The sequence below is a fragment of the Epinephelus moara genome, chromosome 6 (assembly GCF_006386435.1).
Source record: "Epinephelus moara isolate mb chromosome 6, YSFRI_EMoa_1.0, whole genome shotgun sequence".
Taxonomy (NCBI): domain Eukaryota; kingdom Metazoa; phylum Chordata; class Actinopteri; order Perciformes; family Serranidae; genus Epinephelus; species Epinephelus moara.
Genome location: NC_065511.1, coordinates 25,527,332 through 25,550,996, shown reverse-complemented (window position 1 = coordinate 25,550,996; position 23,665 = coordinate 25,527,332). Strand labels below are relative to the sequence as shown.

The following is a 23,665-nucleotide window of genomic DNA, read 5'->3' as shown; positions in this document are numbered from 1 at the left end:
CCAGTAAATGAAATGGGTTCTCTCTATTGCTCATGGTGGTTACACAAGCTGCTGACATTTATGGTCGTACTTTAACAGACTGTATAATTCACCATACAGGTTCAGCAACTCATACATGCTTACTGTACATTTAACAAGTATGAAAACAGTTATTGGGTTTGGAGAAGGGGCAAAAATTAATAACAGGACACTGAGGGGGTACAGTGGAGTAGTCCTGCAGCGCCATCTTGTGTTTGCTTGTAGGCTTACAGTAGATAAATCATTTTGCCTCTTGACTCACAACTATACAAGGGATTTTTTTCATGTCTGATGTCTGGATTGTTTTGGTGTGAGTTGCCTAGTGCCATAGAGATGTCTGTCTTCTCTCCAATATAATGGAACTAGATGGTACTCGGGTTGTGGTGCTCAAAGCACCAAAAAATCCATTTGAAAAACTCAACAGCAATGTCTCTTTCCAGAAATCATGACCCGGTTACTCAAGATAATCCACAGCTAGTTTGCTGTCTCTGTCAAGTAGCTGTCTGTCAATCACTCACTCTCCAGCACTCCAAATAAAAGCTCAGAGCTGGATATTCAAAATAAAGTTTTTTTTTTCTACCAACGACACATTTGCAAATCACTCTTGGACTGCAACCCACCAGCTGGGAACCACTGATCTTGAGTAATGGGGTCATGATTTCTGGAAAGAGACATTGCTGTCAAGTTTTTCAAAAGTATTTTTTGCTTTTCAAGCTGAGTGCCAACTAGTTCCATTTAAGAGAAGGCAGACATTTCTATAGCCGTTATCTTCATAACTCAGCAACTCACACGAAAAACTTTTTTGATTGATAAATAGCACCATACGTAAGGGGAAAATATGTACTTCTGATTTCAGAATAAACTTCCTTTAATGTGCAGCTGGTTCACTCATTAAAACCGACAATAACAAAATTTAAATTTTCATTTATTTCACATAGTATAGCATCACAATACATGAAATCAATCATCCATCACAGTTCTGATGTGCAAGTGTGTATTTTCAGGTGACTTATAATGACTGGGTCGAGAAGATCTCGAGCCTGGCTCAAGAAGCGAGTTCACCAAGTTACCCGAGTAAAACTTTGCTGAGTAAAATCCAAAACAAGTTTTACAGGCACTTTACTCAGCAAACGTATCAAGATAACCTGTGAATCATCAGCTGCTTCGTGAGTCAGGCTCCTGGTCTTTAGATGCAGCCAGAGTTCCCACATCTCATTCCTGATATAAAACAGGCATGAACATGTTGTGTGTCATTGTAATGGTAAATAATGAAATTTGGTCTTTTTTCCCTCCTGGTTTATCTGTTTGTCTTGGTTAGTTTCATTTTCACTTTCTTACCTTTTGAATGCAATGAGCAGTGTTATAGTTGAGAACAATACAAGTTGACAACACACCGACGTATGCATGCTTGGAATGGGTATATTTCGCTTTTGTGAATCCTGCTTAAACAGAGCCAAACTAAAAACAAAACATGGGTTAATAATTTTGGGCAGGACTGAAACTCTAGGTGGAAAAACATGCAAGTTTCAACCAGTTCATATAATCATCCCAAAATGCCTTAGTCAGCCAATGTGGAGTGTGAACTCCTCCACCAGTCCTGCGTCTCAACCTAATACATTTCTTTTTTTAAAATGGTACAAATGAGGTTTTAATCATGACGTATTTTCATTATTTTACTGTTTCTGAGTCATGTAATTATTTTGGCAGTGCTTTTGCAAAGACCATTAACAAATTCCCAACATACTTAATTTTACAACCTATCATAAAGTCGATCAAAAGTGTGATTTTCAGTGGAACACACACATAAAAGTTACTTTCACTGATTGAAAAGAGTTTAATTATGCTAAGCTGCTGTTATTGAGAAGGACATAAACTCTTTCTGTAAAGGTCCCACTCTGGGATCTAATCAAAATCTTTCATACAAACACACACACACACACATACCTGCATATACACACACACACATACCTGCATACACACACACACACACACACACACACACACACACATAAACAAGACCAAGTCAGATGGACAGCACAATCCCTTTTCAGTCTGCACACAAAACCTTGTTTTCCCTTCACAAGTGAAACCAAAAAGCGAGTTTTGGGCAGCATTCAGGTAGGGTGAGGTGAGTGGTGGTGAGAGAAAGCTTGCACCGCAACAAGCTTCATCTACATAAGGCCATCTCTGAACATGTGTGGGTTAGGACTTGCAGTTCACATCCACCATCTTTTTTTTGTTTTGTTTTTTTTCATCAGCACAGAAGTGGTCGGGGTGGGTTCATCACTAGAGAAATTCCTGCAAACTGACATCACAGTTCGTCCATAAGCGAGAAGGTTTACAACGAGGGTTTGTGTTCCCTCCTCACATTGTTCATTTAGAGGGACCAGCAGCTAATTATCACAGCCTTTGACCGCTTTAGGAAAATCCAAAGAAAGATCCTGAACCTTTTTCCTGTCCAGGTGCAGTTTTACTCTCTCGGACCTCCTCACAGCCAACACGGTGCCTTGCATTCGCCTAAAAAGAATGCCTGAATTTCCCTTCCGTCCCAGCTTGAGAGGCCTGACCCCCGCTGTGCTCCAGTGCTGTCTCACACGCTCGCGGCTCAAGCCGTCTCACAGTACTTTGGGTGCTGGGAGCAAGGGATTGTGATTGGCGCGCCGGTGCGTTTAGTAGTCTGTCCTCTACAGGCTCTCAGGCCGTTCTCCATCTTTCCTTTCCTCTACACTCTTGTGTCTTTTATTTTGCATCAGTGTCTAGACAGTGTTGCGCGGCGTGCCGTTCAGTGCGACGGCCTTGCTGCAGGGCGAGCCCACCGCCTTGGGGCCCGCTGGACGCTGGGTGGAAACGCCAACCTCAAAAACTTCATGGATGGCCTTCCGGAAACAGTGGAAGTTGTAGTCTATTAATCCTGAAGAAGCGAAAAAGATACAACAGATGATTAGATTTTGTTGTGACAATATCTGCACAAAGACAGGGTGTCTACAGGTGTAAACAATTTAAAGTTAAGAGTTTTTAAGACCATTCTGAATTAAATTTGGACAAAACTTGCGATGGAAATACACACCAAAAAGGAAACTATATTCCTTCCAGGTAAACACATAGATGTCAGTTCAAAATGAACAGTAATACTTTCTGTGCTTACGGCTCTGCATGTGGGATTCCACCGCCCTGATTCCTGTTTTGCCACGTTTAAAACACCTTCGACATAGAGCGCAGTTTACTTCATGGACATTTCTGGACACTGTCAAGCGATTTGTGCTTTCACTTGCATTTTCCCATTTTTCCCATAGCTCACAAGGTCCTAGTTTAACGATGCAGACTCATCACGTGATCTAAGTGCATTGAGGGGGCAAAAAAAGGGGCATTGCACACATACAGGTGTTGCGTCGAAATATGGTACCCCATCGAAAAGTGTTTCCCTCCTGTTAAAATTATGTTTCTTATAGCATCATCACCAAAAATGACATTGGTGATGTGATCAAAACACATTTAAGACCCAATTTAAGACCGATTCAATCTCAATTTAAGACATTTTAAGGACCTGCAACCACCCTGAAAAAAAGTCAGGATGTTGTTGTGTTTTGCATTATTTGTATGGGATGCAAATAAAGTAAAGTTGGTCCAACCTGTAGATAAAAAGAGTCATAGGCTTAATTATGTCCCAAAATTAAAAACAAACTGTAATCAGTGAAAACTGAAGGAAAAAGTGCTCATGTAATTATTTGGTTAAGTGTCAGTAAGTCTTGTTATGTTAGACTCTTGTATTGCAAGAAAATGAAAAGTCTGAGGAGAAGTAGTGATAAAACGAATCAAAAGAATTAAGTTGTGCATTTATTTTCATCCATCAAAAATCCATAGATTGAAGTTTTTTCCGCCTAAATTAGGTTATAATGTTAATCTGAAAATGTGATACTACAAAAAAAAGCAACTTCTACCTGGTAAAGACAGAATAACATGAACAACTGTTAAATAATGAAATCCACTGCCAAATCCAACCACAACATTTTCAAAAGTTAATGATGTTTAATCCCTGTGGAGACTGGCAGGTGTTAACCTAACTAGACGGTCATTTTTTTAGAAGCTGAGCTTTGATTTATGAGCTTGTATTGTATTGCATTATAACAGCAACACTTTCTGATCTAATAATATCATGTGTACATATGTATTAAAGTAATAAAAAAACCACACCAAACTACAAAAATAAAAATGACTTAAGATTTCCAACGTCAAAATGCAGCATTTATTGCAGAGTTTATGAGGCACTCTACCACTTTAACAGATGAAGATCAGGGTACTCTTTACAAGGAAAACTAAGATTGTACAAACAGTTACGTCATTTCCTCTGTGGCTACTGAAGGAGCTTTCTAAAGTCTGAGAAAATAACCAAGATAGTCATCAGGGTTAGCTCGGTTTGGGCTTGAGCCTTTTAAAGAAACACTGTGTTACAAACTGGCTGCATGGAGTCTGGGTGAGTTGGGACTTTAACAGGGAGGGAGGGTCTAACAAGATATGTCATTAAGTTGCATTATAAAAAGTGTTTTGGAACCGGACCCTTACTAGGGGCGGCAGTAGCTCAGTCCATAGGGACTTGGCTGGGTTGCTGGTTCAAGTCCCCATAGGGACCAAGTATGGGGTGTGAAGACTGACAAGTAATAAAGTAATTTAAAAATAATAATAATCTAAAGAGTTGTTCCGATTCCAATAACTGAAATGCCTCCCATACTCCCTACAATGCTAGATCATGTATCAGTGACTATGTGAGTCTGCACCGATCTGATAACACATATTTTATTGATAAACTTTAATGAGGGTGTCAATGTTTTATTTTGTTTTTTATTTTTAGAATATCTCTGGAACTTACTTTAAAACTGCCTCCGCTTAGAAAATCTGTCATTTTATTAAAGGATCAACTGCACTCTTCTTTGCCAACTGGCAACCATTTTTAAGTTTCATGGCAAATATGGAAGCTGAAAAATTGTAATGACACACGCTGTACTCCCCTATGTTATGTCACACAAGTTTTTTTTTTTTTTTCTTGTCTGTTAGATTTCCTTTGACTGGTCTGGCTTTCTCTGTTTGTTCCTGGCTTGATGGGTGGGTGGGGTTGTCTTTTTCTCCTTACTGGTTCTGCGTTTGTTTATTAATACTCTGTATATCTTTATTGAATTGCCAGTAAAAATACCTTGTTTAAATTGCCTCTGCTTCCTCACCATTATAGCTTTCCTACGAGGGCTCAGATGCGATCATATCCCTTTCAGAAGCTTTGAAATCCAGCTTGTTTATTTCGAGTCAATTAAAAACGAATAATTCTAACAATAATGTCTTTTGTGATTGTTTATCCATTTATTGTCGTTGGCCGTTAGCTGAAGCCTGCTGAGCGCAAGATGTATCCACTGATGCATTGGGTCAAGTCTGTTGACGAATCAGAGATTGTGTTGCTGTGTGCGTAATGGTGCTGATTCCAGAGCACATGAGCAATGGAATAACATGACATTCACCCCATCTGAGTGTCAGTAGATCTGTGCTGTTTGGACAGCAACCGAAATAATGAGTAGAATATTGTGAGTTATTTATATTTAACACAATGGCATTGGATCAATACTTAGTGTCCGAATCAGTATCAGAAAGGAAAAAATGGTATCGGAAGTTCTCTACTTCAAGCCAAAAGGATGGCTCAGTTTTTTTATGGATCAGTTTTTACTATTGTTTCTAAAAATCTATCTCATGTAAGTGAAATATTACATTGCTGGATTTTCCATTTAATGTATTTATTTATTTCAACACATGACAATGTAAAGTCATCCTTGTTCTGACTTGATACTCTGTGTCTACATGTAGATACACATCGGCTGCAGTGCTAGAATAAATTGGAAGAAAATCTGAAAACACTTGACTCCAGGCCACGTCACCATTAGCCAAATTAAGCCAAATGAGCTCCAGGGGATCATGGATTTCTCTGACAGCTTACCTTTGCGCTCAAAGCTTTCTTCTCGCAGGATGCAGACAAGGGCCAGGAACTTGGTGACCTCTTTCAGGTACAGCACAGTGGTGTTGTTGAGCTTGATGATGGCCATGGACTCCTTGTCGTAGGCACTGCCGCTGCCGTCCTCCCTCAGACTGGTGTGGCACAACACAACACAACACACCACAGTGTTCAGGGGAAAATGTGAAATAAACTGCAGCTTGTGGATTAATTAAGCAAACACATGCATAAATTAAGTTATGCTTCAATGAGACAACACAGGGGTAAACTCTAGATCCTAAATCATTAAGAAATGTAGGTTTTTCTGGTATTAAACATGTTAATTTATACAGAAAGTTAATCCAAAATCTACCCCATAGATACTCTTCCTTCTGTTTTAATGCACTTACTATAAAGTTAAAGTCTACAAAACACAACTTGCATCTGAATGACAGGAAGAGCTAAAAAACAACAACTCTGACCTCCATTACTAATGTACAAATAAAGCGCTCTCACCCATAGATGCAGGAGACGTCAATGACCACGTCGATCATATCACAGCACAGTTCATAGGACTGCATGTCTACAGGAGAGCTGTCTGTGGCGATGTAGATCTTACTGACCACGTCGAACAGAAAGGCCTTCTCTATACCTGAATTCTGTCAGTGACAAATAAAAGGCAACGAGGATGACACAGAGGAAGAGACAAAGGAAAGAGAAAGGATGTTTGGACATTGATAAGGTACATTGGACATTTGTTATCAATACAGTGGTGGTGGGCAATATGATGATAAATTCAATGAAACAATACCAATTTGGCAACTGTCAGATTTTACTACTGCAACAACTAAACATTATTTTTCATTACCCTGACAATCATTCTCTCAATAAATCGTTTGGTCTGAAATACGTCAGACAATACTAACATCACAGTTTTCTTAAGTTAAAACTGACATGATAAAATTGCTTCATTCGTTCAGCCAACAGTCCAAAACCAGCAAAGACTTACATTTCAAAATTTGGATCTGCTGAATTTCTGCTTCAAAATAACTAAAATGATGAATCAATATGAAGATTGTTGCTAATGAACTAGTCTACTAATTGTTTGTCCTAGCCCTAGATTTTTTTTATGCCATTTATAATGTTTGGTTATCCCTTTATTATCGAAGTAATTTCCCCTCGGGGATTAATAAAGTATATAAAAAAAAAAAATTAAAAGTACAGTATTTAGGCCATTGTCAACTAATAACACAAATCAGTGAGATGGCTTGTAGGCAATATTGGATTTTATATGATTTGCATCAATATGATGAAGTATCTTTATTTGTCATCGGGGTCAGGGGAAAAAATCAATACAATATAGTGTCATTTTGCATGGCATGACACCAAGTATTTATTTTTATTACATAAATTATTAATATTGCAAATACCAATTTAACTTTTGGTGCGAGAAAAACAAAGTTATCTTTATGAATTTAACGCCACATGTAGTGAGTAAGTGATTTACACATGGGTTAGGGCTGTGGTTCTTAAATGGTGTGCCGCGATGCAAATCCAGGTGTGCTGTGGGATTTTGTGATAACCACAGTTATGAATGAATTTTTAATTGACTGAATCAGTATGTTGTGTGCACCCATTTCCTAATAAAAAGAGGCAAACTCTACCTTTAAAAATGTAATTTGATTTAATTTAATAGACCTTCATGGGGAAGCTATTTGTCACCGTTCGCACGAGGGAATTATAAATGTGTGACACATCACGTTATCTTACATTATTTCCCATTTAAATGGATGTGTTATTGGTGCTTTGATGTAATTTTAAAAAGTTTAAAATTAATTCTTAAATCATTTTGTTAATATTTCCTGTGTAATGGTTGATTTGAATTGTTATTTGATATCAGTAGATAAAAACAAACATTAATGTTGTGATTAGAGTGATAACACTTATTATAGAGGCTGTTGTGCACAGATATAAACACAGGTATGCCTTGGGTATAAAACGTTTGAAAACCACTGGGTTAGGGGATTCTTTTGAGTATCATAATAATATCGTATTATTGGGCCTCTGGTGATTCTCACCCCTAATTTGTCTGGTATTTAACTTCTACATGCCACAACTTATCACTACACATATTGAAATCTGCCAGAAGTTTTGTGAACATTCCTAAGGAGACCACTGACAAGTCAAAACTGCACTGAACATTATAACTGGGCTTCACCTTCTGGCACATTTTATCATGTGTACTAATAATGTAAATACATTGACAGTGATTTAATTACATACACAGTACTGTGATCCCTTTTTATCCACATGGAAAATGATGTCATAAGAAGAACTTGGGTTCACTTCGGTTCAGTTCAGCTGAGTTCACAAAGCTTCAAAATACTACGTTTTCCTTAATGTTTTAAATGCAGCTTTAATCACCCAGTGAAGCTAGGATGTGTGCCAACAGATGACATCCACACAGCCAAAAATCAAACCTTTCAAAGCTGAATCTTGCAAGTCATCCCAAAGGCAGAGGCACTAAGTTCAACTGACTGCTCTTTGAAGTGTTTTTCAGGACTTAGTCATGAAATGTAACATCCAAAGACAGAGTCTGAGCTTTGCACTTAAAGCTTCTCAAGGAGATATTTTTGTCTGTCACAGAGGACTTTTCTTAAACTACTTAAAGTCCCTGGATACCAAAATATTAAGTGCAATTTGCAAATATCATGTGAAGCAGCACAGCTTGTTGGGTTTTATATATTGTCGTATATGTCGTTGTGAATGTGAGCAACATCCACAGTGCAGCATCATAATCACAGACTGTAAGGGCAGTGGAGGAAGTACCAATCATAAAGTGCCATATGTGCTGGCAGTGACTCACATGACGCAGGCGGTCACACATAAATCACGCTGGCCAATGACAAACTCACAAGATGGCTTCATTCACAAAGTGCCGTCTGCTGTTGACTCACAGAAATGAAGATGTTTAGGAGGTTCTCCAGAGTGGGGAGCTGAGGGATGAGCTTCTGCACCACTTTACTGAAGGCCTCGAAGATGGAGTGGTCGTAAATACTCGTCAAGTAAAAGCTGAATGAGAAAAAAAAAAACAAAAGGAGGAAGTGAATAAAGCAGTTACTCGCAGGATACACTTCTCACTTCCTTAAAATACATATGAAAGCAGGTAAAAATAGAAAGAGTCACAAGCTCACATGACAGACAGGCACTGGATGATAGAAAGGAGCTGTTAATCAAAGCCAGTTTCAGACACAGAAATAAAAACACATTATTAGCAAAAACCTATCACCATATGACAAAACTGGACACACATGACTTGTGGACTTTGGTTGCTTCGATATATAAATAAAAAGGTCAGAACCTGAAGCCAGTGGCCTGAGCCAAATGTCTGAATACACTTGGCAGAAGCTCAACTCTGCAATACATTACAGTGAGGAAAGCACCAGAGAGCCACAAGGCAGAGCAAAAAAAAAACCTTCTCAGCTCTGCTATATATCCGGAGCTGCTCTGGCTGTCTAACCAGAATAAACAACAATCTCACCCCACATAAAACACAGAGCAGTGTGTGCCAACACAGACCAAATGTCAACAGTAAAGCTGCTGCAGAGCTGACCGGGATCGGCCAGGACAGCCTGTTTAATGTTGTACACCACAAGTTTCTGCACAGTGACTCAGGGCAAAGGCTATTAATGAGTAGTTTTATTTTTTGATTAGGGCTGCAAAACCAAAAATAATAAATATACACTGACAAACTAAAAAAAAGAAAAAATACAACATCTGAGGGGCTGAAACCAGAGAATTTTGGGCATTTTGGATTGATAGGAAACATTATATTTACTACCAAAAATGTTACCAACCCTATTTTCTTAAATTAACTAATGGGTCATTCTTCCAGCTCTATAACAAATAAAACTGTTGATGACTTGAAAAATCACATGATGAACGGCTATCAAAAATATGCCAAAGTTCAATTCATGAAGTCAACTTGTGAAAAGCAAACAAATCTTCACATTTAAAGGTATACTATGCAAAATTCTTTGACCCACTAGAGATGTGTGGTGGTGTATTTTTCTGCAGAGACTCTGCCCTCTGCCTGTATTTTCAGATCTTCTTGTTATTTTGCCGTGTTCAGGATGCTCCAGGGTACAGCACGCAGGTGAAGTCTGGACTTTATAAGCAGCACGCATCCAAAAGGAAGTTACAAAAATCACTGACACAGCACCAAGCAACACAAATAAAGTGAGGTGAAGCCAAGCTGACAAAGCTGTGGTTGGCTTAACTTTAATTCCTGCATAGTATACCTTTGAAGAGCATAGTATCTTACTTGAAAAATGACTTAAACAATGTCTTTAATCAATTAACAATACTGTCATGAATTAGCTTTCCGTCTGTTGAATAAACCAGGGGTAGGCAATCTACGGCCCCCGAGCCACTTGTAGCTCGTAAGCCCCTCTCCAGTGGCTCCCTGTGGCTTTGACAAAAAAATAAATGGATGTGAATAATGGTTATTTGTTAACATTTTAATTTTAATTCATCATTATTGTAGGTCTTAAGTGATTATGACATTGTCCAACTGTAAAAATGTGTAGCCAAATAAATCTGGACTGACTTTTTTATGGTTGTAACAAAGGTTTTAGGAGTCCAGATAAAAATGGATCCTTTTATTGCTATATTTGGGTTATCAGCTGAACAACTCCAAATTAACTCCTCAAAGTCAGGAATATTAACCTTTACTTCTCTTTTGGCAAGACGTCGTATTTTACTACTGTAGAAATCTCCTAAACCCCCGTCTATATCGCTGTGGCTTCAGGATGTTACGGCCTTTGTTAAATTTGAGAAAATAAGTGACAGGCTCCTCTGATAAGTTCACTCGGAAACTTAAATTCTCTTTAATTCCATAACAACCCTGTCTTTTATTTTATTTATTTATATATACACATAAAATTTTCTAAAATCAATTAATTTCCTACAAATGTATTATTTACTATTTTTTATTTTTAGTTGATTTTTATTCTTCTATCTATAACCTTACCTTCTTTCTCTTTAACCACACTTACTTTGGGGGTTTATTTACAACCGGACTATGTACACAGCTATGTACAAACTTATGTCTATTTTTTTCCCCATGCAGAGACCATTTTTATTGTTCCTGTTCTGTTTACAAAAAAGGGGGATAGCACTTCTAATTCTCTGTTGAAATTGTTATAACATTTCATCAGCTGCAACGTGCGTCACATGTCTACAGCCTGGCACCTTTTCCTCTAAACTCTGCCGAACCTAAATAGCTGTGTTTAGTCTAGGTAGACCAACTATTAATTCCAAATCCAAAACAGGAAGAGTTTGAAAGGAAAATAGAGAATTCAAATGTGGGTGGTTGGATTTGTTTGCTTTTACTACCGACACTGCAACATTAAAGAACCAAATAATCATAAATATCCTACTGCAGAGGAGCCAACCTGTGGTAAAACATATTAATGAACGCTCATTTAGACCTGTTTGTAATGTTGATAGGCTAATTTAGACTTAATAGGTTTTGTTACCTCGTTTATTATGAGGCTTAAAATGTTTGATGGTTCCACAAAGTTTCTTTTTTAGTCAAAACAGCTCTTCTAATATCAGTGGTTGCTGAACCCTGGACTAAGCCTTTAATCAAGTAATCATTTTAGCTCTACTCGAGCCTTTTGAAGGGCTATTTCCTCAGGTTGCATGACGCAGCAATAATTTCAGGAAATAACAGACCAATAAATCTCCTACACTGGTGATGGCGTACACGACTGTGTGGTGACACTGCGGAATATGGACCAAAACGACACACGTGTGCTTCAGCCTTGTTTCTATTTCTTAAATGCGTCAGACCTTAAGAACGTGAATCATAACAGCTTTGGTATCTGAACCACAGGTCATTGTTTCCTCATTAGGAGGTCAGAGAGGAATCTCACAGTAACACTGAGAGTATGCAGGACACAGGCTACACCAACACAACTGAAAGTACAAGACTTATCAACCAATAAGCTTCTGCCCTGAACGACTGTGTCACACAAATAACTTCAAACACATGTCAGTTACAGTATGTGCTCTCAAGTTTATGCCTTCTCTTGTGTTACCACTCATGCACACACGCTATCATATTTTGTCATTTATCATAACTCTGCTGCTCCAGGAAGTTTCATATCTTGATAACACTCTTCCTCAGAGATTAAATTACAAGTCATATGCCACTAATGATGATGACGTTGTACTACATGTGCAGACTCAGCTGAAAGAAAAAAAAAAACAAAAAAAAAAACAGCACGCCTTACACTGTTTATGAATGCAACCTTATTTTCACTTTCAGACTTGACACAAATTTGATTCAGTGGGAGGTGTGACTGGCTGTTAACACCTACGCGTCTTGTGGAAGCACAAAGTTGTTTTAACTCAGGGAGTTGAACTGAATTGATGGATTTAACTTTAACGAACTTACTTTTTATTTGCATCAAGGTAGGCTCCCACGATTGAAATTACACCAAACCAGGCCTACAAATTAATGTAGAGTGAGCCTATTAATTCATCCCATCAAGCGAAAGACACATGAAGACATCTGGATTCTAGTTACATTCAAGTATAGCAGCTTGAATTAAGTTAGCTTAGTAAACAGACTGAATTAGAAATGATTTTTGGAGGGCATTTGAGGTTTCTGATTAGCTGCTGTACCTGTCAGAGCTTATTTCTAAACTGTGCCTTTCTTTTTGATCATATTTGGGTATTAAATCAGCTCAGCATGAAAAGTCTTACTGTACACACTTAATACAAAGTTTCCTGTGGTTAAAGTCCTTACTGATGTATATAAGTATGTATTAGTTAGAAAAGGAACATTGTTCAACTGATTTTGTGACAGTGACTGCTAGTTGTTGACCATACAGCTCCAATATTGTGCGTGTTTTCAAGGCTTTGTGCTAAAATTAACAGTAGCATGCAGGTAGGATACCCTGATGTGAAATGTTCCAGTGTACTTCTGGTATCTGAGAAACTTTAACTTTAAATTTAACGCTTATTAAGACCTTTTCAAGACAATTTAAAACCAAATTTAACACTGATTTGTGGACAAATCATCTTTTTCTCACTCAAGCATTGCAGGTAAATATGAAGTAAGTAGTGTATACATGTGGTCTTGTACAGAGGTAGGTTTTAAGTAGGGATATGGTTATTGGAGTGAGTTAAGTTAATCTGCATTTTGCCAACAGATATGTGCATATATAAAGTAAAAAAACAGCATTAGGTTTAAAGATTTGTAACATCAGAAATGTGGACTTTGACACAGAAGAGTTTGACTCATTTTGACAAAAATAAAAGATGGACAAATTAAATTACGTAAAATGTTTGTGGCAATTAAGAAAATTCAAATTTAAGGCTACTTAATGACTTTAAAGGCTTAATAATTTGTTCATTTGAATTTAGGACCTTTTTAGACTCTTTAAGGACCTGCAGACAGACACCCCATGCTTTAGTGTATTTTCATAATGGATTGAGTCATTGTTAAACAGAGTTGTTCTAGTTTTGCCGCTCTAGGGTGCCTTGCATTTTACCCATTCATGTAGACATTTGTCTCACTTTGTTATAAAAAGTTTTACATGTTATATTAAGGGACTCAGATGTTAAGGAGAAAGAAAGAGATGGGTCTATTTGCATGACTCTAACAGCCATGCAGTGATGAGATAGGACAGCAAACTAAGATTAAACATGCATCAATAAAAGGTGTGTCTGTATGTTTTAGTCATAAACTCAGTAGTAACTCTCTGTACCAACATCTTCTATGACTGCAAAGGCAACAAGGATGAAATTATTTCTTCTTCAGTCTTGTTCAGATGTAGAAGTAAAATGATAGCATGTTAAATTAAGTGTACCTGAGATGCAGCTTTTCTAAGCTAGCGTCTGCCAGATCATCATTGGCTCTCTGATGGATGTCTCTCTGGGTCTCGATCTTGTGATCGTCTGAGAGGCCGTCCACTTTGTGGATGAACACCTCGAAGTTGATCTCTGGATTGACCCTGTAGGCCCGCGACACAGTGAGGTGAAGCCTGCCCAGGGCCTCCACATAATCGTCCTACGAGGAAGGAAGGAAACATATTAATACACATGTGCAATACGTACATCTGTTTAGAAAGTGAATGATAAAACTGGGCATAAATGCATTACAAAAATCAAAACTTTAAGTAACCTACAGTCCTTATTTATGTCACAATTTTCTTTTATGAATGTAGTAATGCACACAATCACCATATAATTAATCACCTTTTTTTTTCTGTCATACTGTCAGCTGAGTTAAAGCATTTGAGAGCAAAACAATTAAAGCTGGGGTACGCAGATTTTTTTTCTTTGGTGTCACTGGGCAAAAATCCCATAACATTTGAGCATATTTAAATTCAAGTGAACACTAGACTTCTACACCTCTTGGCTCTGTTTTCAGGCTTTAGAAAATGTAGGCTGTGATGAGAGACTTTGGCCGATCACAGGTCATTTCAGAGAGAAGCATTCCTTTTGGCTGTCCTACAAAGAAAGATGTGTGTGCACATCCCTTCAGATGGTGAAAGCCTGATTCAGTGGTGGACAATCCTGCAGGGAAAGTTGTTTTTCCAGCATTCGCAACAACTGCCTGCGCTGCAAAGCAACCCAAAAAGGGAGACAGAGTTGACAATAAACAAAATAAAACATGTGTTAATCTTGGAGAAGTGTCTCAGCAGAGATGAACAGAAATTGTTGCTATGGATTAGCTTTCTGCTAACAAGAGCCAAAGGCTCAGGGTTGCAGCTTCAAGTTTACCTTTATGTAGCTAATGTTAGCTAGAGCCTCGAATCACAGTGTGTCCTCCACCTCATTTCCCACCGCTACAGACCACCTCGCAGGGAGGAGAGCAGGCAGCAGCTCCAGAGATGGACACCACTCTGCGGCTGCAGCAACCTGAATCCAGCCCGTGAAAACCCCAACTCCAGGGGACCAGACAGCCCCAACTTCTCGCTGGATCAAGCTGCTGCTTACTCTCCTTTCAGCCAAGCAGTCCAAAGTAGTGGGGAGTGAGGGGGAGGGACAGCAGGGTGGCTAGCTAGTTAGTTCTTCCCTCATTTGTGGTGTGCTTAACAGCGAGAGAGTATGAGGCAAGAATGCTGTGCATACAGCGTACAATAAAACACATGACTAAATACATCAATGTACGGGAAACACTGGGTAGCTGAATGGAGTGCGTGCATGTGCCCATGGTCGTCAGACAGAGAGAGGAGAGCTGCAGGTGTTTTCAAAATCTGTTGTTTTTCTGCCTTTTCCAGATTTCTGCCTACCCCTGCTTTAAGCCTCTTTTGACCTTTAGATACCTCAAAATTGCATGTTACTTTCTTCTGCCTTTATAAACCTGGTAAAGAGCCATTTTAAATACTTGAGTCCAGCGAAGGATTATACTTAACACATAACCTGCAATTACATCTACGCCACAGCTAATTCCTGTTAGTTGATGAACAGGAAAGTCAACACACACACACTGCCTCTTAAGTGTGTTACAGAGACAACACAAACACAATCATGTGTTGCTCCAGGACAGGGAGGTGTACGCTCTCATCAGCTTTAAACCAGGTATGAGGAAATATACTGCTGCGCTATCTTCCAAAACAGCAGGAGAAAAACAAGTCTCCTCCGATATCGCTGTGTGACCAAACTGCTGAGACTAATTGAATCTGATGCACCTCTTTGAGTACAAATAAACCCTGCAATCAGATCAGCTGTGGCTAACATCCTAGTTGAGATTACTTCTTGAAAGCACTTAGAGCACTGGCATCAAAGCCGCGGCATGTAATTGTCTTTTTTCTGGCTATTCTGGCTGTCCATCACTGAGTTCACTCTCAAGGTCTTTTACTGGACCTTACAGTGAGCTTTATGTGTGCAGATTTACTTGATGACACAGAAAGTGTGTTAAAGTGAGTCTGAATATAGTCAGATGTTGTATTATTACAATTAAAAACCCCGTCAGTGACAAGATAAACACTTTCTGTTCTTCACCTGAGCATCAATGACAAATATCAACGCCCCGGTTCCTCTGAAGATCATCTCGTAGTCGAAGGTGGGGTCGAAGAAGTCCACCTGGCCCGGGAAGTCCCAGATCTGGAAGTTGACAAAGGAGCTGCTGGAGATGTCGTCCTTGTAGATCTTGTTGGTGCTCTCCAGGAACAAGGTCTCATTGGGAGACATTTTGTGGAACACCACCTGAAATCAGAGTTGTTGTAATGTTTATGTGGAATAAATGCAGATGACGTGTTGGGGATTTTGTGTGGGTAACTTTAAGTCCTTAAATAATAGTTTATACTAGGTACAAAATAAAAAGCTTTTATCACAGGCAGGTAACAGTTTCAACACTGCTATGTAATTTCCAGACAAACCTTTAGCCAACTGAACATGGCAACAGTGGAAGAGCAGGTTATGAGTTTATTTTCAGACTTACGGAAACTACAGTTCCCTAAAACTGCTGGTGACGGTAAAATCTCATATAAATATGACCACACTGAGCCCAGGTGACGCTTGAAAATAACAACATAGACAAATAATCAACTTGGAGATATTATATAAAATTTTACAAACAGACTTTATCGAAGGTACTCATTATGGAATTTACATATCAATCAATTTAATATTTTGTTTTTATTTTTTGCCACTCCAAGATTTGTTTAAAAATGTATTTGGCATCTATGTACAACCAAGAGACTCATTTTAATGGACTGTAAATCATTCTCACTACCGTGTTCTCTAAGGTGGATCATACAGATTTTTAAAAATGAAGTTTATAAGTTCCCTGAAAGTTAATTTTCAGACATACTGTGATGCACCTTCAGTGATTAGTCTCATTTCAACTTATGCTTTTGCTTGGTTTTAATGTTTGTTAAATGACTGTTAAACTTGTGTTAAATAGCTGAGACTTAAAACATTTTGTTAAACACTTTTTAACACATTATTTGCCTGTAAAATTATGACAAATATTGAGCATTTAATAATACAGCAAATATATAATAACTTTATATACTGACTACAATCTTTAAACGTGTTTTTAGGGGTTTCTTTACTACACAGCTGGTGATTTACTGTAAATGACTTTCTTCCTTTACGCTATAATTCAAGCACAAAGGCATAACTCTGGCGTCACATGCAGAGCAAGAGAGAAAAGGCCAAGACATTGCAGACTCACTCTGATGTAACTCACATCACTCCACATTCAGCATTTTATAGCTGCATGATTTCAAACAGCAGACAGCAGCTGTAAAGTAAAGTGTGATTAAGGGTTGATCGAGGTCTTGGTCCACTGAATACAGTTACAGGAGGAAAATAAGTTGCAGTGGGTGACGGAGGTGGACCTGGGAGTGTTCTCCCCAGCACTGCCATTTTAAAACAGTTTGTGGGCCACTGAGGTCACAGGCCAATGAACCAGCAAAAAGCCAAATCACATGTTTTTCAGCCCAGACCGGAGGCTTAGAGGAGAACATTAGTCTGAGACTTGACGGTGTGTGGATTCCTGCAAAACAGTACAAGTGTGTGCTTCAGTTCAGAAAACTGCCATTTACTTTTGTTTCTTCTGTGTGTAGGATAAGCTCCTGGTGAGTCACGCTATATCCAGCCTGACTCTACGTCCCCCTTGGATTTTAACATAAATAATAAAATATCATAGACGGCAAAACTGCATCTCATCTATTATTTAACCGCAGTGCCCGTCTGAGAGCGGTTGACTTGAAAAATATAACTGAGACAGCCAACCTTGCTGTAAGTGTTGGCTGGATCACAAAATAGAAAAGGCATTTGTATCAGAGAGGCAAACCAGCTGGGCTCCAGGTTTACTGCATGTCAGTTGGTTTTGATAATTTGATTACTTGCACATTTGTAAGGGACGTCACACTACTAAAGTACAATACAAATTAGGACTTATAACTTTGTGGCCATGACTTGTAGAGGGGCCCTGTGTCATATTCTAATTCTAAGAGCTTTATTACTGTAGTTAATATTGTGTTCACGTGGTGCATATTGCTAATCAATCAAATTTACACAAATGAACACAAAATAAATGTTATTGCAGTACAGAGGTCAGGTTTTTGCTGCAGTTTTTATAGCAGAGGTAAACCATCTCAACTAAAAATAGGCCATTGCCACTAAGTTTGGCAAATGATACATTAAAGGAGAAGTGTGTGGATTTAGTGGCACCTAGGGGTGAGGATTGCACATTGCAACTAGCTGAAACTTCTCCCATGTGCCAAGAGTGAGCTCCTGGTTAGGATTCCTTCAGTTTTCATTGTTAAGGAGGTATTTACTGGGAGCCGAATTATCCACAGAGGTCTCCTCCTCTCCAAAAAAAACGTACCTGGTGATTTAAACTGATAAAAATACTGAATAAAGCAAGTTTTACTTTAAAAATCTGTGTTTTTCCAATGGTATCTGGCACAGCGGAGGGGTCATTTACTACAGTGGTTGACGTGAATATGCGGCTGGCCCCAACCAAAGCCAGTATTTTGTTTGTCTTTACTGGCCTACTGTGGAAACATGGCGCAAAACACTGACTCCGCAGACGAGGACCCACTCCGTATGTAGATACAATTGACTTATTTTAACCTCCTGAGACTCGAACTTTTGTTTGGTATGCATTCTTAATTTCTCCTAACTATTTGGGAGCAGTAGAACCATAAGTACAAAAAACTAAAGTCCCAAAGTCTTCAAGAGTACTTACTGATTGATAAGCAGTGTCTTGGCTTGTTACAGTTGCTAAAATTGGTCAAATTTGTTGCCAAATCAAACTACAACCATTATTAATCATAAAAAAATAAGTTTCAACCATAAAATGTGATCAGGTTTCGGACCTTGTCCACTTTTGTGTTGGGATCGGCTGCAGATTGACTTTGCTTGGAGATGGCTGCCATCTTGTTTTTACACACATTAGTGTATTGTGCTCTTACTGCCACTAGATGGCAGGAAAAAAAGTGTCCATGAACGAGGACAACAGGTCTAAGTTAAGTAAAATGAAGTATAAGGTCAAGTAAATCCAAAATGTGATGTCCTCATGCGAGGACGCAAGGTCTCAGGAGGTTAAGGTAACAAAAACACATTGATTCTTATTGTTAGGTAATCCTAAACTAAACATACTGATTATATGATATTAAATTTCTGCCAATATAGCCCCCAAAATCGTACACACCGTTCCATTAAACTATCGAGAAAAACAGAGATGCTGTTCCCCACAGCAGAAGCCATATATGTAATGAGTGTGGCTGTTGTTTAGGCCTTCATGCACTAAACACATTGATCACAAGACGAGTTGCGTCAGGATCTTGGTGGTTTACTGCCACAGCTATAACTTTTTCAATGAGAGACCTTGGGAGCCCTGATAGCTCTGGATTTAATGCAGGCCATAGTGCACATATTGCACACGGGGCAGTTGGTGGTGGGGGGTCAGCAGGGGCCTCCTGACTCATTAATCCAGCCATGTTTTAAGTTAAAGAGCATGTTGTCCTGGCTGCAGGTGCTATGACGGATGCAGTGATTTAACACAAAGTGTTATGACTTGCAGAATGGAAGGTGTGGTCGGGTTGCAGTCATGTGAGAGCTACACATCAGACCTGCCCAATGCCTCACAGCTGGGTGGGACTAAGATATATTTGGCATGTTGGATAAGTTGTTAACCAAACAGTCACATGCTTTGTGTCCATGTATCAATACAGATGCACCGCGCGTCTCCTGTCCACCTGGTTAATAATTTACTGCTACAGCTACACTAGCGTTAGCTAACACTGAAGGCTAACTGCTTGTTAGCTGCAGGAAAGAGGGGTTTTAATTTCAGCTCTCACACTCTCGTGTAGCTAGACATGTTATCTGCTGGTTCATAGCTATCATCACCAACTCGCTAGCTATTTTGGCTAACGTCCCATTTAGTTGCGTGCAGCAGGGGGAAGGCGCCGCTCGCCTCGAGAGGCTAATAGTTCACCATCTCTGCCTACCTTCTGTATGGATGATTTGCCACTTCTCCTCAAACCCATGAGCAGGATTCTCGGTTTGCTGTCGGACGGCGCCGGGCTGTCCTCAATGTCGGCCTCCTCTTCACCATAGCCGAAATCTTTGGGGAACGAGTCCGCAACCCCGTAGCTGTCAGCCAGCTGTTCCACCTCGTACTGAATCGACATTTTGACCTAACGACGGTCGCTTCCCCTCTTCCCCCCCTTACTTGTCGGTCGCTGCACCCGTGTTTGTATCGCACCAACACAAACTAACGTTACACAGTGAAATCGTTTATCAATAATGCCCTGGCTACTTGGAAACACCGAGCGTGATCCCACACATTTCCTTAGGATTTCCTCTCCCCTGAAAAAAAACTCACCCTTTGTTCCCACCCCTTGATTCTGATTGGCTGTCGGAATTAAAACACGAAAAGTGATTGGTCGAACCGCCTGTCACTCTACTGAGGTTTGTCGCTGTCACCTGACTAGTACTCAGACCTGTTTTGTGACCTATCACCCGAATAAGTGGTAAATACACACTCTTTGCGCAGCTGTTTTACGCCGTTTGAGTTTGTAACAACAACATATCATTTATATATTTTTATTTTCTGTAAAATAAGTAACATTTGACGACGTTTATTAAAAACGTATCAAATAGAAAGTAGGCAGCGCTGGTGTTCTGCGATATCACCAGCAGATGGCGGCAGACATCCATTTCATAAAGTGTACGCGTTCATGGTCTTCTTAAAATGTCGGATCTAAAAGCGTCTATAACTTGCAAGCTCTCATTTCAACCCAAGAACATGGGGTGTACTTTGTTATGAGACAAACATGAGCTAGATGGCTAATTAGTTAGCTTTGCGTCTCTATCCGAGCCATAGCCACGACTTTATGATTTTTAATCATGCGTTATGACTTTTGCTCTGCTTGTGTTCGGTGCATGTTCTTTACGAGGCACACCTGAAGGCAGCAGACCCGTTGCATGGACGATGGTGATAAACCAAACGAAACTTAACTTTTCGGGCGGGTTGTCGGCGTTTCTAAACAAGGTTTGCGGTGGAAACCGGTACTCGTAAATATTGTATCTTTCAGAAGAAAGTCAGCTTCACAGCACACATCATTATGGCACATTACAGAGTAAGTATGTTTGCTGTCGCTTCATGTTACACCCATGCCCAGTAGAAACTGTTTTCTTGTCTACCAACTGTAAGCTAGCTGTGCTAATATTAGCTAGCTAAGTGTTTCATCAGTGCATAGACGGAACACCTGTGACAGCTTTTGGTTTCCATTATCATTGAAGTTTATAAATGTTTGTGGATAAACTTAAGTTAAGGTAATGTCAACAGGCTCAGTACAAACTGTTTTTTGACCACCATTTTCTGCTGCAGGTCGTAATATGACAGTTTTATGTATTTTAATATCATTTTTAATTGTGTTTTCTGACTTAAACTTGCTATAAGTAACTAAACCTGACAGTTGAGGGTGTGGTTGGTAGTGAAATTGTTTTATTTTTCTCCTCCTACAGGCTCCAGACTCCAAAAGGGAGCAGTTTCGCAGATATTTGGAGAAAACTGGTGTTGTGGACAGTCTTACTAGTGGTATGGCACTCTTTTATTATAGTTATTTCTGTCTTTGTGCTTGGGCACTTTGTTATAAAGCAACCCAGGAGAGCTGAAGACAAGGTTAACACTGAAACTTGCTATCTATTTAGAAACAAATCCTATGAAAAGCAAACTATTGAATTGCTGTGATTTGTAAATAATACCAACTAATCATCTAATGTCACACTTTAGTACAAAATTAACTTTCTTAGTAATAAGGGCTACGTATTTGACATTTTGTGCCAACACAATAGCAGAAATCCAGTGCTCACAACAAAACATTTTGATATCTCATATGAAGGAATACAAAATATTGTTCTACAAAACCCATTTTCTTCATAAAAAATTAAGCCAAACTTCACAAATACATCCATTTTAATTTTAACCTAATACAAAGCAGTAGTGCAAGAATTTTGCCCAAATAAACACAGCCTAAAATGACCAAATGTCTTTTTAAAGGTCCGGTGTATAGGATTTAAAGAGATATATTGGCAGAAATGGAATATAATTGAATAAGTATATTTTCCTTAGTGTATAATCAGCCAAAAAAGGGATTGTCTTGTTTTGTTACCTTGCAATGAGCTGTATATATATATCTACCTAGGGAGCAGGTTTTCATCTACCAGGTCTGCCGTGTCTCACTACCATGTTTCTACAGTAACCCAGAATAGACAAACCAGGACATTAATTTTTATGTTGGCCACGGCAGGTAGTAGTCAGTCTACAATGACCCAACAGTGTCAGAAAAATAGTGATGATCACGGGTCTGTCTATTATGGAGGGGAAGAGACTTTTGCAAATAAGTTGGCTCCCATTACAAACCTGTATGTCCAAATAAAAAGATAAAAAAAGGTGAGCACACAATGAATTATCAGAGAATAAAGGTCAGGGAATATCTGAGCAAAACAACAGATAAAGAGCACAAAATCTGTCCAGCCAAGGATTTGCTGCAAACATTCACTTTCAGTGTCAGATATAGCTGGTACTAAAAAAAGCACTGATATTTGATACCCAGCTCTATCAGTTGTTGCCTCAGTTCTCATGCAGCTTTATTAAAATCTTTTTTCCTCTTTGATTTCAGTTCTAGTGGCTTTGTATGAACAACCTGAAAGGCCCACCAATGCCCTGGAGTATCCTTCAATGCACACAACCTGAACCACTGAGTGTCTTTTGGTTTAGCAGGTAGTGTGTTGAGCCTTGTACTGAAATTCATGCCTGCACTCGCCACTCTAAATAAAAGAATACTAATAAAGAGAAATGTTAAGAGGGTAATAAAGGAAGCCACAGCTTGCTGTAGAGTCTTTAACCAACTCCTTCCCAGATTTGTGCAGCAGCATCTCTGTGCTGCCGCTCAGACTTTAGCAGACGCTGAGGCTCTGCAGCAGGAGGTGAATGACTTAAGGCAGAGGTGTGCACGTCTGGTAGAGGAAAACAAAGACCTCAAAACAAAGGTAAGCTTTTGCTTGTTCTTAAAAGTTGTGCATGTCATTTAAAAGAACATACAGTGTAACGTAGATGCACTTTCACCTCCATCTCTCCAGCTGCAGCAATATGAACCTGCATCTGAAGATGGCGCCACAGCTGACTAGACCACAGCAGTGCTTTGGCTGAAATAATGTAGTTTTTGTTTTTGTCACTTTCAAGACACAACAACACTGTTAAGTGAAGGCCGAGATTTTTTTAGGTACCTGCTTTTGTAAATCTTACTTTCTGTGTTTCTTATAATCTAACTTATTCTGTACATGTATGTAAATAAGTTTGTTTCTTGTTCAGTCTTTAGTATAACTTTACTGAGAAAGTGCCCTTGTATACAACCGCATGAGTCAGTTCTTTAGACGTGGGACGTGTTATTTTTTTGAGGGGTCTATGAAAGAAAATAACCAATGTCTGATTATACTACTGTCAATTTTATTTTTTTGGCATAACAAAGACACACTTACACTTTGTTTCTTAAGGTCTGGTTTCAGTAAACAGCTGTGTGGGGAGAAAAAGCAAAAATGTAAGTCACCAGTAAAATAAAGCACAGTCTTGTGATTATTGTTGTATTGTTGATTAAACCAATTTCAAAAGAGCAATGTTTCAATCAGGCTTTTTAT

General features: G+C 39.0%; 2 protein-coding genes across 2 annotated transcripts; one reads left to right on the top strand and one right to left on the bottom strand.

Annotated features, from left to right (window-relative positions):
• Window positions 1-926: 926 nt before the first annotated feature.
• Window positions 927-20,348, bottom strand: rragca (Ras-related GTP binding Ca). Its single transcript, XM_050046085.1, has 7 exons — window positions 19,972-20,348; window positions 16,007-16,210; window positions 13,867-14,066; window positions 8,941-9,055; window positions 6,500-6,642; window positions 5,990-6,138; window positions 927-2,929 (listed from the first exon to the last, which is right to left on the bottom strand). Exons 1-7 carry the CDS (start codon window positions 20,152-20,154, stop codon window positions 2,775-2,777), a joined length of 1,149 nt encoding a protein of 382 aa, XP_049902042.1. The 5' UTR covers window positions 20,155-20,348; the 3' UTR covers window positions 927-2,774.
• A 568-nt stretch (window positions 20,349-20,916) lies between these two features.
• LOC126391373 (c-Myc-binding protein-like) lies at window positions 20,917-23,640 on the top strand. Its single transcript, XM_050046086.1, has 5 exons — window positions 20,917-21,105; window positions 21,494-21,566; window positions 22,651-22,699; window positions 22,891-23,020; window positions 23,111-23,640. Exons 1-5 carry the CDS (start codon window positions 21,091-21,093, stop codon window positions 23,156-23,158), a joined length of 315 nt encoding a protein of 104 aa, XP_049902043.1. The 5' UTR covers window positions 20,917-21,090; the 3' UTR covers window positions 23,159-23,640.
• Window positions 23,641-23,665: the final 25 nt, after the last annotated feature.